This window comes from Coturnix japonica, chromosome 4 (assembly GCF_054131305.1).
Source record: "Coturnix japonica strain WE chromosome 4, WE-NBRP24, whole genome shotgun sequence".
NCBI lineage: Eukaryota > Metazoa > Chordata > Aves > Galliformes > Phasianidae > Coturnix > Coturnix japonica.
In genome coordinates, this window is record NC_140666.1 from 52,634,718 (window position 1) to 52,649,225 (window position 14,508).

Sequence of the window (14,508 nt, forward strand, 5' to 3'; positions counted from 1 at the left end):
GGTGGCGTGTTGTTTATAATGATTTGTTGCAATATCAGGCAGAAAAGGAAGCGGTAGAGCAAGCTAGTGCTGTGCAGGGGAGGAATAAGAATTATAATGAATGGTCAGATTGCCCGGGGCCCCCTGCTGCGTCCACCGTAAAGTTGCCGCCGGCCGCCGAGCCTGCGTTGTCAGTGGTTGTGGAGCCGAGTGCCCCGTCTCCGTCTCCCTGCACGTCTGTATCAGACGAGCCGCCTGAATCGACCATGGCGCTACAGCCGGCCCCCTCGACCCCCCTTTGCAATGAGCCGCTCCCTGGGGCACAGAGTGACCTGGCGGAGGCCATCGCGCGGGAGCGGGGGGGGGCTTGGGCTGCGCTGGCGCGGGCTTGTTTAGAGGCAGGAGACGGTGAGGCGTTGGAAGCGGTGCGACAGATGGTGCTGCCGGTGGGGTATTCGCCCGATCCTGCAGGTGGGACACAGGCTGCTATCAGTGCTTTAGATTGGAAGTTGTTGTCACAATTGCGGTCTATGGTCAGTCAGTTTGGAGTAAAAAGTGAGCCAGTGAGACAGATACTGGATTATATCTGGAGTACTCAGGTTTTGTTGCCATCTGATTGTCGGGCTATAGCTAGGTTGATTTTTTCGCAGCACCAACAACTGCTATTTAATGCTTATTGGGAAGAGATGTGCCAACAGAGAGTTGCGATAGTTAGGCAGCCTGGAGATCCCTTGTATAATGTCACCGTTGAAGAACCTTTAGGGGTGGGTCCTTTCATCCGGACGGAGGCCCAGGCTTTATTAGGACCAGTTAAATGTAGAGAGTCAATGTATCTGGCCAGGCAGGCTGTGGATAAGATCAAGGCACCAGGTGGGTTGTCGTCTTATATGGGAATCCGGCAGGGAAGAAATGAGGATTTTGGAGCGTTTCTAGATAAGGTAGCTGGAGCCATAGAGAAGGCTGGAGTACCAGAGTACATGAGGGAAATAATGCTAAAACATTGTGCACTTCAGAATGCTACAGCTCGTGGCATTCTAAGTACTTTGAGGAGTAACTGGACAATAGAGGAGGCGTTAGACAGACTATCGAGCGTGCCCACGGGGGCTCAGGCTTTCATAGTTGAGGCTATTAAAGAGCTAGGGGCAGGATTAAAGGCACAGGCTGAGGCTTCTCAGAATCAAGTGTTAGCAGCCCTTGCACCCCTCCAAGCTGCAGTCGCTACAAGCCCACGCTCGCAGAACAGCTCCCTCATGAAATGTTTCCGTTGTGAAAAAACTGGCCACATCCGTCACGAGTGCCAAGCCACTGGGATTTGGCGCAGCAAGTGTCAATCCAACACCCACAACGCTGCTGTATGCTATAGGAAGTCGGGAAACGTGAGAAGCAGCGCACGAAAGAACAGCGGCCGCGCTCCGATACAAGCTGCCGTTCCCAGCCAGCGGCCGCCTGCCCCCCCGCACACGTCGCTCGTCGCGTTGTCGGTCTCTACAGCACCCCCGCCCTCTGCTTCGCCCACGTCGTTCTCTGCACCTCTCCATGCCGCCCCTCCCTCGTCCTGCGCGGCTGTGTCTCTGCAGCCCGTGTGTAACGTGGTTAAAGACACGGATGGACTGAAACCAGGGGATCGTTATGACCCAGGTCCAGTAGATCCAGAAAGAGAATCGGACGCATTTCCTCCTGATGATACTTTGAAGGAAGCAGGAATGACAAATTTCCCTACAGCGTACTGTGATGTCTTAGAGCAATGCAGAGAAGAAACAATATTAAGGGGTGATGCTGACACGATGCAGACCTTTCCTAATCAGGTCCCCTGTTGGGAATCCCTGCCTTATGAGGTAGTGAAGGAGCTAAGGGAGTCAGTAAGAACATACAGAGTTCGGTCAGCCTTTACATACAATTTTTTGGTTACAAACAGTGACACTTACGCTATGACCCCTCACGATTGGAAAACTGTGTTAAGAATGATCCTCTCTCCTATGCAATACACCGTGTTTGTGACTGAATATCAGCTACATAATTTGACTGATACCTCTTTGCCTCAGACTCGGACAAATCCATGTGGCACAGCGCCTCTTCAACTGTGTCAGACAGATGTCACTCACATTCCTGAATTTGGCCGTCTAAAATATGCACATGTAACAATAGATATTCATTCTTCTTACATATTTGCCACAGCACATACAGGTGAACACAGTCATGACACCCGTAAACACTGGTTATCTGCTTATGCCGCTATGGGAATCCCACATACTACAAAAACAGATAATGGGCCTGCGTATAACTCTAAGGCCACTCAAACTTTCCTCCAAGAAGGATGTGTTAAACATACTACAGCCATTGCTCATTCTCCCACTGGACAAGCTATCACTGATCACATTTATCAAACATTGAAATCCATTCTTATTAATAAACAAAAAAGGGGGAATATGGGAGGCACACTACAAGAAATATTATGTAAGGTTTTGCTTGTTTTGTTTGTGCTGAATTTTTTGAATCATGTTCATAGAGATACAGCTTATGTGGATCGTCATTTTGAGGCTTCCCCGGTGCTAAAGGAACAGCCTATGGTTAATGTTTGGAATATGGCCACAGGACTTTGGGACTGTCCTCTACCACTGACAACTTGGGGTCGTGAATATGCTCATATTTCCACAGGGACTGGCCCTATGTGGGTTCCAGCATGATATCTTCGGTCTCATCTGAAGGCAGAAAATAGCATCCAGCCTTTATAGTAATTGTAATTGTGTGTTTCTTACTTAGTGGTATTGCTTTGTAACTTGCTGTGTTATAGATAATATTAGTAATAGTTTGACGTAGTGTGTGATTTTCTGTTTTACCAATGCAGTCTCAAGATTTGGAGTTTAAAGCATTAGCTAGGATGTTGTGTGCTTCTTCTATTTTAGTAATAGATCAGATGTGTATTAAACAGGATTTGATGTAATCAATGCTAGAATCTACAGGAATAGATCTTTTAATGTTTTAGTACTGTTTGGTTATGATATTATTAGCCTATTAATTAGCTTTTCTTAATTTGCAAAGACAAAACCTGGAAAGGAAACCCAGACAAAGAGATGACCCTGTATCATATAACGGATACCTATTTTACATCCAATTAATTGGGATCTGAAAATATAACCATGCATCATTTTAGACAAAAGTGCACGCTAATAGAACTAAATTTGATAGTTTATTTTGTTTTTTAAGCAGGTGTTCCACTTGGGCTCTGTATCACGCACTGGCCATGCGGATATGGTGTACAACTGGAAGAAATCCTTCAGACTCTGAATGCAGGAGAGAATCTGTGATGGGTGAGAGAGGAAACGTGCACCTTGAAGCAGGGGACGCCCTGCTGGCACTACCTGTCGCATCCACCACCAACATGGCTTGCTGTTTCTCAAGGATCAATAAGTATTAATGCCCCTAGTGATACTCTAGTACATTTGTCCTCTAAAATTGGTTCTATTTGACATGCTACTTCATAAAATTGCACAATCATTAATCAATTATTAGCCCGGATAACTCAGTTGGTAGAGCATGGTTATGAGCATCCTAAAAGCATTTATTGCACAAATTTTAGTGGTCATTAAAATCAATATATCAGAGTATATGAAAATTGAAGACTTTTCCTGATCAGTTACAGATTAACACAATGGGACCCTCACGGATTTATTTTTAGGTTGAAGAAACTTAGGTTGCAGTACAAACATGTTTGTTCTTTTTAGTAGGTTTAACAGTAATGTTGTTGTGTTGTATTTGACTTGTCTCTTTTTTCACTTTTAGAGTATTGTCAATCGAGGTCTTGATTGAGTTATAATAGTTACGTTATTAATATAAGTAGTGTTGTTATTCTATAGGCAGTATCTTGGAATTGTTGTAATACAAGAAGAATTCTACGGAGCAGCAGCCATGGATCGAGATGAGAAGTTCACAGAGCAGCAGCTATGGAGCAGGATAAAACTACTTGAGAACTGATTGAACAAACGAACTGAACTGCTTGTTAAATATGATTAATCGGTCGTTGAACTGAGCCTTTTCATTTTAAAAGAAAACGGGGGAAATGTGGAGAGTGTTTATGCAGAATGGCTTCATGAGAAAGGACATGAAGAGATTCCACTAGTTAAATTGTAAAAGAATGAATGTGATTAAAGACAAAGACGGTTTATCCTAGGGACGGTCACGGGCTAAGCAGCTGTGGAGAAATCAGTATGTGAAAAGACAGGGTATGTAGCTAAAGATGAAATATGTATCTAGGAGCAAGGACGGCCTGAGGGAAAAGCAAGTTGTGTAGCAAGGTGTAGACAAAGCTGCAAAGAAAAAGTATCTATAAGACTAACCACAAAGGTCAGATGAAGTAATGTCTAATTCACCAATCCTGAGCTTTACTTTTGCAATATGCATGAACTTATTACTGATTGTATAAATGAGATGCTGTAACACCTAATAAACGAGGCTTGTTGACCATGATAGCATGAGACTTGTCTCCCGCGGTTACTTCCAACACATGGGGAATATTTTTGAAGCATTCAGGGTCTCACCTTCTAGTGTTATTCAGAATTTTCATTGTGCAACCAAAAAGGTGTTTCACACTGGTATATAATGGTGTGTGCATATCCACATGTGTGCTTGCACAGAGACGAAGCCAATGGGATGGCCAGGTTAAGTCAAGCTCAACTATCCCAACTATTTCCCACGCTCAAACTTTGGGAAATAATTAGCATTGTAAGGACAGGCATAACTAGTTATGTTATTGTAATATACAAATACATCCACCATCACCTGACATGATTTTAGACATCAAGGTCACACAGATTATTGGTAGAAATAGAAAGATAATAAACGGACAAACTATTTTCAAAGTCAAAGCAAGAGGAAAATATAGGTGCTAAATGAAATACGTATTTTTCATTGCTGTGAAGCAATTCTGTGCTGAGGTGTTTATGTGAAGTACAAAGATTTAATGTGATGGAAGTAACTGCATAAAGCCTACTTCCAATTTTACATTAAATTGGAACTGGAAGCTCAGCAAATAATAGGAACCCACACAACTTGCTTAAAAGCCAGGTAGACTGTTAGCACAACTGGACTTGCAGATATCAACACTGTCAACTACAAATTGAGTACCACAAATCCAAAGGAAAGCAATTCAAGCAAGGAATTACAGATACCCTGAACAATTGTGCAATTGAGCAGAAACAGCCCTAATGAGATTGCTGTGGAAAAGCCACTGAAGGGATTCACAGGATAACAGGAAACACAGATAAAAGACAGCACCAGCACAGACCCAATATCAATATGAGATTAGAGCCAAGTAGAAAAAAAAGAACATGAAAGCAGTGGGATGATGAACTTATTTTTACTATAAAGACAAACCTACAAGAGCAGTTTAGCAGTTTTGGAAATGATAAATCTGATTTAAATTGTTTAATCTTAGTAGCAGGGAAAGATCTTAAATACAGGTTAGAAGTTGAGGAAGTAAAAACTGGACAAAAGCAGCGCAGCAAGAGGAAGGTGAGGAAAAATAATAAGAACAAAAACTGAGTAGAATACAAATTCATTTGGGGTTGGTTTGCTTCTTACTAGAAGCAGTTCCAAGTTAAAGCAATGAGCCTATGCTTATGTGTAAGAAGGGAAAAAATATTATATAGCATGGTAACTTTGGGGAGGAAGATACCTCTGTAACGTTTCGTGGAAGAATTTGGAGGCTTTTCTGTAAGTAACAAATTACATTTAAAATATTTACTTCCTGATCCATCACAAAAGACTAGCAGCAAAAGTATGAGAAAAAAACTATCATCAAATCCACCCTCCCTGTACTTTTTACATCCACCAGTGTCCATCTTATTCACACAATCTTTTTAACTACTCAACTACATTTCTAGTTCAGCTTAGTGGTCAAACTGTAGGAATTCCTACGTCTAACTTAAGTGTTACACATAGCAGCACAGATGGTGAAAAGTTTATTCAAACATCAAGACTGCTACAGGAGAAGTGCAGGTGATGTTCCTGCATTTCCTAAATTTTACAATAGTCACTTATGTTCAAAAGTTAATTCAAAGTTCACGTGCAGTTCTCAGAATACAAGCCAAATTAGCAAGCACTGTTTCTTAAGAAAGTGAAAACCACCAATATCTAACTCAAACAGGCAGATATTTTTGTTTCTACTTCACTGAACAGCATTTGCCAAATCATTCATAACTGCACTTTTCTTGGATATGTTTAATTTTTTTTCTGTAGATGTGAAATCATCTTTTTGCTCTCTTTTAAAATCCGGGAATTGAAGTCTACCTTCAAAGTACACAGAAAACACTTGACACTTACCTGTTCTGTCTCAAAGATGTCCCGAAGGTGTTCAAGACCAAGGCTTTTCAGGAACTGGGTAATGTTCATGTCAAGACCAGAAACTGTAATAAGAGAAAAAAAAATAATTTAATCATAGGCACTCAATTCAAATAAGTAAATACACCAACAAATACCACTTCTCTTAAGATCCCAGTCACTCTTCTTTGTACCACTAATCTGCCTTATAAAAAACAATCCACTTCCATTGCATGAAACCTCAGTGTGAATATCATCACTGTTCCCCTCCCCAGTATCAAATAATGAAAAGCACAATCAGCCTGTGGCAGAGGCTAATATTGCAAGGAGAAGGAAATGAAGGCTGGGTGTATTTTTGGTAGGTAATCGTCCAGATGCTGATACACAGCACATACTCTAGATATGAATCGAAAGATCCAAAGTCTTATTGAAATCCTCCAGCCGTTGCAATCATAACTCTATCAAATTAATTCTCATTGGATCTTCTGGATAAAATCAACAAACATCTGGACATCTAATCAGATATGCTTTTGTAATCAGAACTAGCTGAAAAGCAAACAAATGAACAGGCAACAACATTCCTGCAGAGCACACGAGAACAGAGCAAACATCAGACACTTCACAATGTGGACAACAGTTCAGACTGTGCAGTAATTTCTGCCTGGTCAGAAATGCTTTTCAGATAAAGTAAGAGCTGCTGTGAATCTAAACTACTGTGCTTCTGGCAATGCAAACTTCTCCATCAGTAAATGCACCTTCTCCCTCCTTCCTTTCAGTTCCCGCTGCTCCATCACCAGTATTTGATGCCCCTCCAACCGCTAGCTCTGCCAGTGGCCCGGTGAGGTTATCTATACTGCTGGCAGCAGAAAGGCAGGATGGCGTAGATGCTGGCGAGATCAGGGAGGCACTAACAACAGTTGCTTGAGGCTTAAAGCACGTAGGTAAAGCTTCTGGAGGCATCGCATCTATCAGCAAAGCTCTGATATCGTCAGCCTGAAAAACACAAAAACATTCATCTTGATACTCAGTTATATCACAAGTCACTGATCTCTGTGAAGAGTTTTTTCTTAGAATCCTTTTTTTAATTAACCACCCCGTTCTCCCAGTTAAAAGGAAAATCACCCGTTTCTGTAGCATTGGAATTTATGGTTGCAAGAACATTCCAACGTATTGCACAAAGACTTCATGGGTGTTTAAGGCAAGAATATCAATACAAAAACATTATCCTTGGCAACTTAGGCACAACACCATCTCAATTTGTGTCAGTCAACTTCTGGTCAAGCATTTTGCACTGGATTGAAGTATCACCCTTCCCTTTTTCACAATAATCTCTTAGTGTTTAAAGCAAAAAACCAACAGGAACCTCAGGAGGACTATGAACTTAGCTAACAAGTGGACTGCAAAATGCCTTTATAGACTAAACTGAAAAGAACCCTTGTCTTCAAGAATTTCCTCTTGGCATGTCCTTTTGTGATTTTCGCACCAGAAATGGATATGACATCCAATCTGGTTGCAGTTATCGGTTCTAGTAAGAATGGTTAAGCTGAGACATGCATGTTCACACAACCTTCTTAGGTTCTTTAACCAGCTGCTACCATCACCACTAACACAAAAGTGTACAGTGCCATTTTTAAAAGAAATTTGACAGCAACTCACAAATCTTCGGATGTTGTTTTGGAGCTGGTCTAAAAAGAACTGAGGTAATACACAGGCACCAACCATAATCACCTACTAAGTGATTCCATTCCAATAAAGCCTCATCTCACTTTCTTTCCAGGTTCAATGAAATCATTACTGACAGTACACACAGACTTGACTACATTTTCAGATAGATTAGCTTCTGGCAATGAGAAGATTGAATCCAGGAGCGAATCCCTTAGCAGAGGAGATCCTTATATCATAAACCATGTTAAAATCTCAGCCAGAGGATATCCATGGGTAAAAGAAATTGCAAATGCACCCTGGAGACATTCATTTCCCTCTACTCTGACACAGAGAAAGCTGAAGCCTGCTGAGGCTGTGAAAGCACAGAAAGTCATTTACATGCAGAGCAAACCTTCCAGAGCACTCTGTGGCTGGCAATCCAGCAAGAACTTACTGTTGCCAGGTCTAGTGGTGTCTGACCCTCTTGATTCTTCATGGTTGGATCTGCTCCATGAGCTAACAGCAGAGCACAGAGCTGCGTCCTTCCTTTTTGTGCTGCTTCATGCAATGGTGTGAATGCCCACTTATCTGTTGCATTTACACACGTATTGTATTTGATCAGCAACGCTGCAATATCCACGTGCTAGAAAACAAAAACATTTTAATCAACAAGAACTGATAATAAAACATACTTCCTATTTTGTGGTGAGGATTATGGTGCATAGAGAACTTCATCATTTCTCTTTTCTTTTTTTCACCCACTTACCTGCCCTGTTAGGCAGCAGTGCACTCATCAGCTGTGGCTCCATCCTACAGTTCCACAGTCACTAAACCTGATCAGCCCTACCAGTCTATGTATGATCAAGCACAGAATTACATTTCTGTCAGATCACCTGAAGTACATGATAAGTAGTCTGTGCTAGCTATAGGATAAGGACTGATATATCCTCCAGCATAAAACAAATAGGCTTAGCTGTGAAAACATTTGTAGATATTTGAACTGGAAACACAAATTTATGGTGCTGACATTTGTGATACACCACTAGAAGATTTAAACTCCAATATCACACTACTTAGACACCACTTAGACATCTGCCTACAGAGCTCTGTCACAGAGTCCACCCAAGACAAATTTATTCTCATCCCAGTCATATTTTGAGATACATAATTGATAAAACTTATTTAGAGTCTCATAAAGAACAGCTGTTTTACAATGGCTATAAAAGTACTTATACCTCCATGCTTCCATCAACATTCTATCTTGGAAGTCTCCCAAATTAAAATAAGAAAACAGGAAATCAGTGAATAAAAACTCTCCCTCTTCGATCAGTAAAATTACTTGAGGAATACAGCTTAGAGATAAAAAAAAAAAAAGTAGGCAAGAGAATGAGACACAGAAATAGTAAGCAGAAGAACAAAGACTTTTGCTAATGGATTTCACTTTTTCTTTCAACAGCAATTAAGTGACTCTTAACAGCTCCAGAAAAAGCTTGCTCTGAATGATTTGAAATTACTGCTGACCTTATTTTTCCTCTCTTCCAAACTTTTAAAGCAATTGCATTTCCTGCAGCTCCTCTGCCACAACATAAAACCCTACTGAGAGGCACACATAATGAAGCGTTGGCTGGGAGAACTGAAGATACTTCATGAGGAAAAGGTTATGTCTGTGAAACCTGCCAGCCACCAACATCTGAAAGCAGTACTCATCTGTCTGGCACCCATTAGGAAGATCTGAATGGGCTGATGACAGCTCAGAAGTATGGGGAACTAAAGGAAAAGCACTGAAACACAGCCTCATTAACTTTTCCTAGAGAGAGCAAGATAACCAAATTAGATTGGCATTATGAGTTTTGAAGTGATTATCACCTTGAACCAACCTCTTATGTTGCCATGTGACAATAAAGGATGTTTTATTGTCATACAAAATGCATGCTTTGGTTTGCTGTGCTTTGAAAGAGCGAGCACAATCTTTGCATCAGAATATATCTCTAGCAATGTACTGGGCACTTAGTATTTATGATTAAGGCTGATGAATGATATTGCTTGGTATTAGGACCAGCAGTGAAAAATCATGGTGCTGCACTTCTAAACCTTGAGCAGTATTCAGAGCTTTTTAGGACACCGAAAGCCCAGACTGACAGAGAACCAATGCAAATGATGCAGGCTGTATTTCAGTGATACACTCAGTAGAAAGAAGGTGAATACTTTTCCCCCACCTTCTTCATTCAGATCTCAAAAGAAAGCAAACCATGTGGATCTATTAATAATGCCTCTCCTAGATTTTGCTCTTCTTGTGCTAAGGCCCTGCAGTAACAAGGCATATCATTAGATCGTCAAATCCACCAGTTTTTGAGCTTATGTCCTCTGCCTAACCTTAAGCATGCTGCTAGGATCTTCTCAAGCACCATCTCTGTACAATTGCTTGCAAAAACTTCACCTCATCTGCAATTAGCAGCTGCTTTTGAGGCATCTGTGCAAGTGGTACACAGACAGATGGAGGAAAGAGGACCTGCCTCATCCGAAATAGTTTCAATCAACTATTGCAGCCCCACTGCAACAGACATGATCCCTTCCTACTTCCACACAAGTCTTTCAGTACCAACTTGTGTTCTCTCCTATTTCAGCAGCCACCCACAATTTAAAACCATTCAAAGCTTTGCATCTGCTTGCTTGCACAAAGGCTGCCTTCAAGTGATATTTCCAAACTGCTACACCCAAATATGCCTCACTAAGCTACATTAATGAGACTAAAACCAGGATGTACATCAGCAACTTAGTTCAACAAATATTTCGTGCTATCAGAGACTAAGATTGTTCACTGCAAGACAACTGCAAAATAACCAGCTTTGGATATGACTTTTAGGAGCTCCCTGTAGGTGTGTCCACAAGCAAAAGTGCCTGTACCTACCCCATAGGATGCTGCATTATGTAGAGGTATTAATCCACCTTTGTCCTGGGCATTAACATCAGCACCATGCTCAAGAAGGTATTCAGCTACTTCCAAATTGTTGTAACCAGCTATAGAAATGAAACAGGAAAAAGAAACTGAGTATTAGGAGAGGTTCAGCGAATAAACAATTGTCAGACAGTGAAGGTAAAGCATTTTTTCAACTGCAAAACCTCTTTTCTCCTAGTAATCATGTTAACTCCTGAAATACAGGTGCCAGTTAACAACACAGTATGGTAAAGGCATCCTTGAACTTGATCATTTCCAAAGGTCCCTTTCAACCTCAATCGTCCTGTGAAACATGGTAAGTCACTCACCTGCAAGATGTAGTGGTGTTGAATTTCTTCCCTGGGTGTCTCTGCAATTGATATTTTCTTGAGTACACAGCTTCTGCACTCGAGCCAGGCACCCTTTCTTGGCAGCATCTAGCAAAGCAGCATCTCCTCGCAGTAAGTCCTGGATATCTGTGTCTCCTTCTTTCACCAAATCCAGAGGAGTGTTCCCATCTCGATTCTTCTTTGTTGGATCAGCTCCATGCTGCAAAGAGCAAAGTGCAATGCTGCTGTCACAACCATGAAGGGTGCACACAAATATGTTTTGAAGCACAGGTGAGGCAAGGGATTTTACCAATGCAGTTGCATACAATAAATAAATCCAGATGGACAGTATGCCAATCTTGGCTAATGAAGCCAGGATCTCAAGTTCACTGAATATCACCCTGCTGTTGAATGACATTTCTTGGAGATATGATCTATTAAAATATTCATTTCTACACTTTCTATTATATAACAGCACAGTCTTAAATTGTTTACAGGTCCTGCCAAGCAATAAAGAAAACATGTGGTGGGGCAGTAGAAAAGCAGATATAAAAGACTGCTGGAATATACTCGTGCTCATAAAACATACAAATCAATCATAGAAAAGAACAAACTACTGGAGCATGAGATAAAGACGGGAACAAACATCTACATCATGAATTGTGTCCATGAACAACATTGTGGGAGGACAGCTCTTTCTCTTTTTACTGCTAACAGTCATGGAAAGATCAAACACACATAAGTAAACAGGCAGCTGTAGGCGTTTTAGTTCTTTGGTTGGCTCCTTCAGAACGATCAGTGATCTAACCCCTGCCAGCAAGTCTACCTTGGCATTTCTCACCAGTGATGCTGGCTACATGCTGTGCTACTGTGAGCCACAGAGAATGAGACAGGGATGGGAAGAGGAGAGTGAATGAACCGTCTCATACTCAGAAGCATTACAGAAATGTTCAAGGTGAAAACGGTAAGCAGAAAGGGACAGAAGGAGACAGAGCACTGATTACACAGAACCAGATCAGCATCTGTAGCACTCTTGAGAAAAGAGGGGTTTTTTGTTGTTTGTTTGTTTGGCAAAAAGCTGTTCAAAACCAAGAATGACTTTCCCAGATACAATCTTAGATCCCTTAATTTTAAACTCAAAGTTTATTCAAACATTGTCACAAAGAAATATCTAAGTGAAGAGGTAGCAACTTCTCAGACTCCTTCAAAATCCCAGAAGCAAACAAGGAGCCATTTTAAATAAAGGCTTTGAAAGTCTCTCCAAAAGGTCTGTGTGTTTTTGTTTTATTCTTTACCCAGAACAGGGTAAAAAAAGAGCACAAGTCAGGAGAAATGAAACTCAACATTCACAGCTCAGCAGAACTGACAGCACTGCCATTTGGCATGAGGCACGTAGCAGGAGAAGCCCTGAGTAAACTGCAGCATGAGCATGTATCCATGGACACCCAAAAATCTTTACAAAACCATGCAATTTTAAGGGCACATTTAGCTCTTGTGCAAGAGAGTTATAGAAAAAAGATTTCAGCATTTCTGTATTTCCTGTGGTACATTCATTCACGACCCTTTGAAGCTGAACACGAAAGATGGCTATACTCCCACTTAAATGATCAGAAAATTCCAGAGATCTCCAATGCCAGTGAAGTAATGCTGTGCTTGAGCAATTATGAGTGCTCCTAAAGCTTGAAATAACTCCTGTATTCAGGTGGTACTAACATGGCCATCATTGTGTCTATTCCACACAGGCCATGTCTGCACGCCTTCTGGTTTTGCTGCTGATGAGTTTTTAAAAGATGTGCTCTCTCTATGGATCTGAATATTTATTTGGTAATCAAATGAAATAATTCATGAGATAGGTGAGAAATATCACAGAATCAAAGAATTGCAGGGGTTGGAAGGAACTTCAAGAGATCATCAAGACCAACCCTCTGCTTAAGCAGGTTCCCTACAATGGGTTGCACACACAGGCATCCAGGTGGGACCTGTAGTATCTTCATAGGAGGAGTCTTCAAAACCTTTCTGGGCAACGTGTTCCTGTGCTCCGTCACCCTTATTGTAAAGAAGTTCTTCCACATGCTTGTATGGATCTTCCTATGTGCAAGTTTTAGGCCACTGCCTCTTGTCCTATCACTATGTACCACTGAGAAGAGCCTGGCCCCATCCATCAGCCTTCCACCTCCCTTTAGATATCTATAAACATTAATCAGCTCTCTCCTCGGTCTTCTTCTCCCCAAGCTGCACAGATACAAGTTACTCAGCCTTTCCTCATACAGGAGATGCTCCAGACCCTTTATCATGTTTGCAGCCCTCTGCTGGACTCTTTCTAGGCTATTAATACACATTTCCTCCACGATGTTAATAGATTATACACTGACTTAACAGTTTTAATTTTTTTACGTGTCAGACACCAAGTCAGTCCCCACCTGAGATCATTGCTCTGTAACACACTCTTGCATGTTTTTACAAAGATTTACTTCATAAACTGTTCCAGAAGGGGATGAATAGGTAAGGATTACAGGTGTTTTTTGTTTATTTGGTTGCTGTGGTGTTTGTTTTTTTCTTCCTCAATATTGAGAGTCCTGTCCCTACTTGGTTAATATCATCAACTGCCCGTGTTGGACCAATCTAATAAACCTACTGGATAAAGCAACTGTTCTGATGATTCTCTGTAAGTGAGCAGACACTACACAATAAATTGACAACCGTAAGATGAAAACAGATTGAAAGACACCATTAAAAATTCACAATGCAAATAAGTTTGAATGTGATCTTCAACAAAAACAAAACACAAATTCAAAAACACATTTAAAAATTCCAGATCACGTACTTTTAATAGCAGTTTGCAGATTTCATATTTTCCTTTTGCTGCTGCTTCGTGAAGAGGAGTGAATTTCCACAGGTCTGCTACATTGACAGAAGCGCCATGCCTCACTAAGAGTTCAGCTACTTCATAGTGTCCGTAAGAACAGGCGTTGTGCAAGGGAACTAGGCCGCTAATCAAAGATAAAGTTTTAATAGCTAGAGAAAATACAATCCAATATGCAAACACACAAAATTCCAACAGATAAAACATTCACTGGACAGTAGTCCACGTTTTTCAGACTTCTATGGCTTTATTTCCTTGCTATTATTAAATGAAACAAACATCATCCTTGTCCTTCAGACCCCATATGCAAAGCTTCTAAATGCTTAACAAACATCAGTGTTGCTTTTGCTAGATGCAAGTGGCTTTGATGCTGTTAGCAGCAGCAAAAAACACAGCTACAAGAATCACTACAATCTGACATACATACAATCTATGTATAGTTG

At 41.1% G+C, this 14,508-nt stretch overlaps 1 protein-coding gene across 5 annotated transcripts in view; it reads right to left on the reverse strand.

Annotated features, from left to right (window-relative positions):
- Positions 1-14,508, reverse strand: part of TNKS (tankyrase) — a 101,324-nt gene that overhangs the window by 11,018 nt on the left and 75,798 nt on the right. For 4 of the 5 annotated variants that reach the window (XM_085546804.1, XM_015861652.3, XM_085546808.1 and 1 more), the window contains 6 exons: positions 14,027-14,192; positions 11,203-11,422; positions 10,847-10,956; positions 8,393-8,581; positions 7,050-7,287; positions 6,298-6,380 (listed from right to left, as the gene is read on the reverse strand). In XM_085546804.1, coding sequence (XP_085402930.1) covers positions 6,298-6,380; positions 7,050-7,287; positions 8,393-8,581; positions 10,847-10,956; positions 11,203-11,422; positions 14,027-14,192 — 1,006 coding nt within the window. Of the gene's footprint in view, positions 1-5,489; positions 5,687-6,297; positions 6,381-7,049; positions 7,288-8,392; positions 8,582-10,846; positions 10,957-11,202; positions 11,423-14,026; positions 14,193-14,508 lie in introns of those variants that run through there. The other variant, XM_085546806.1, reaches the window with a different exon arrangement.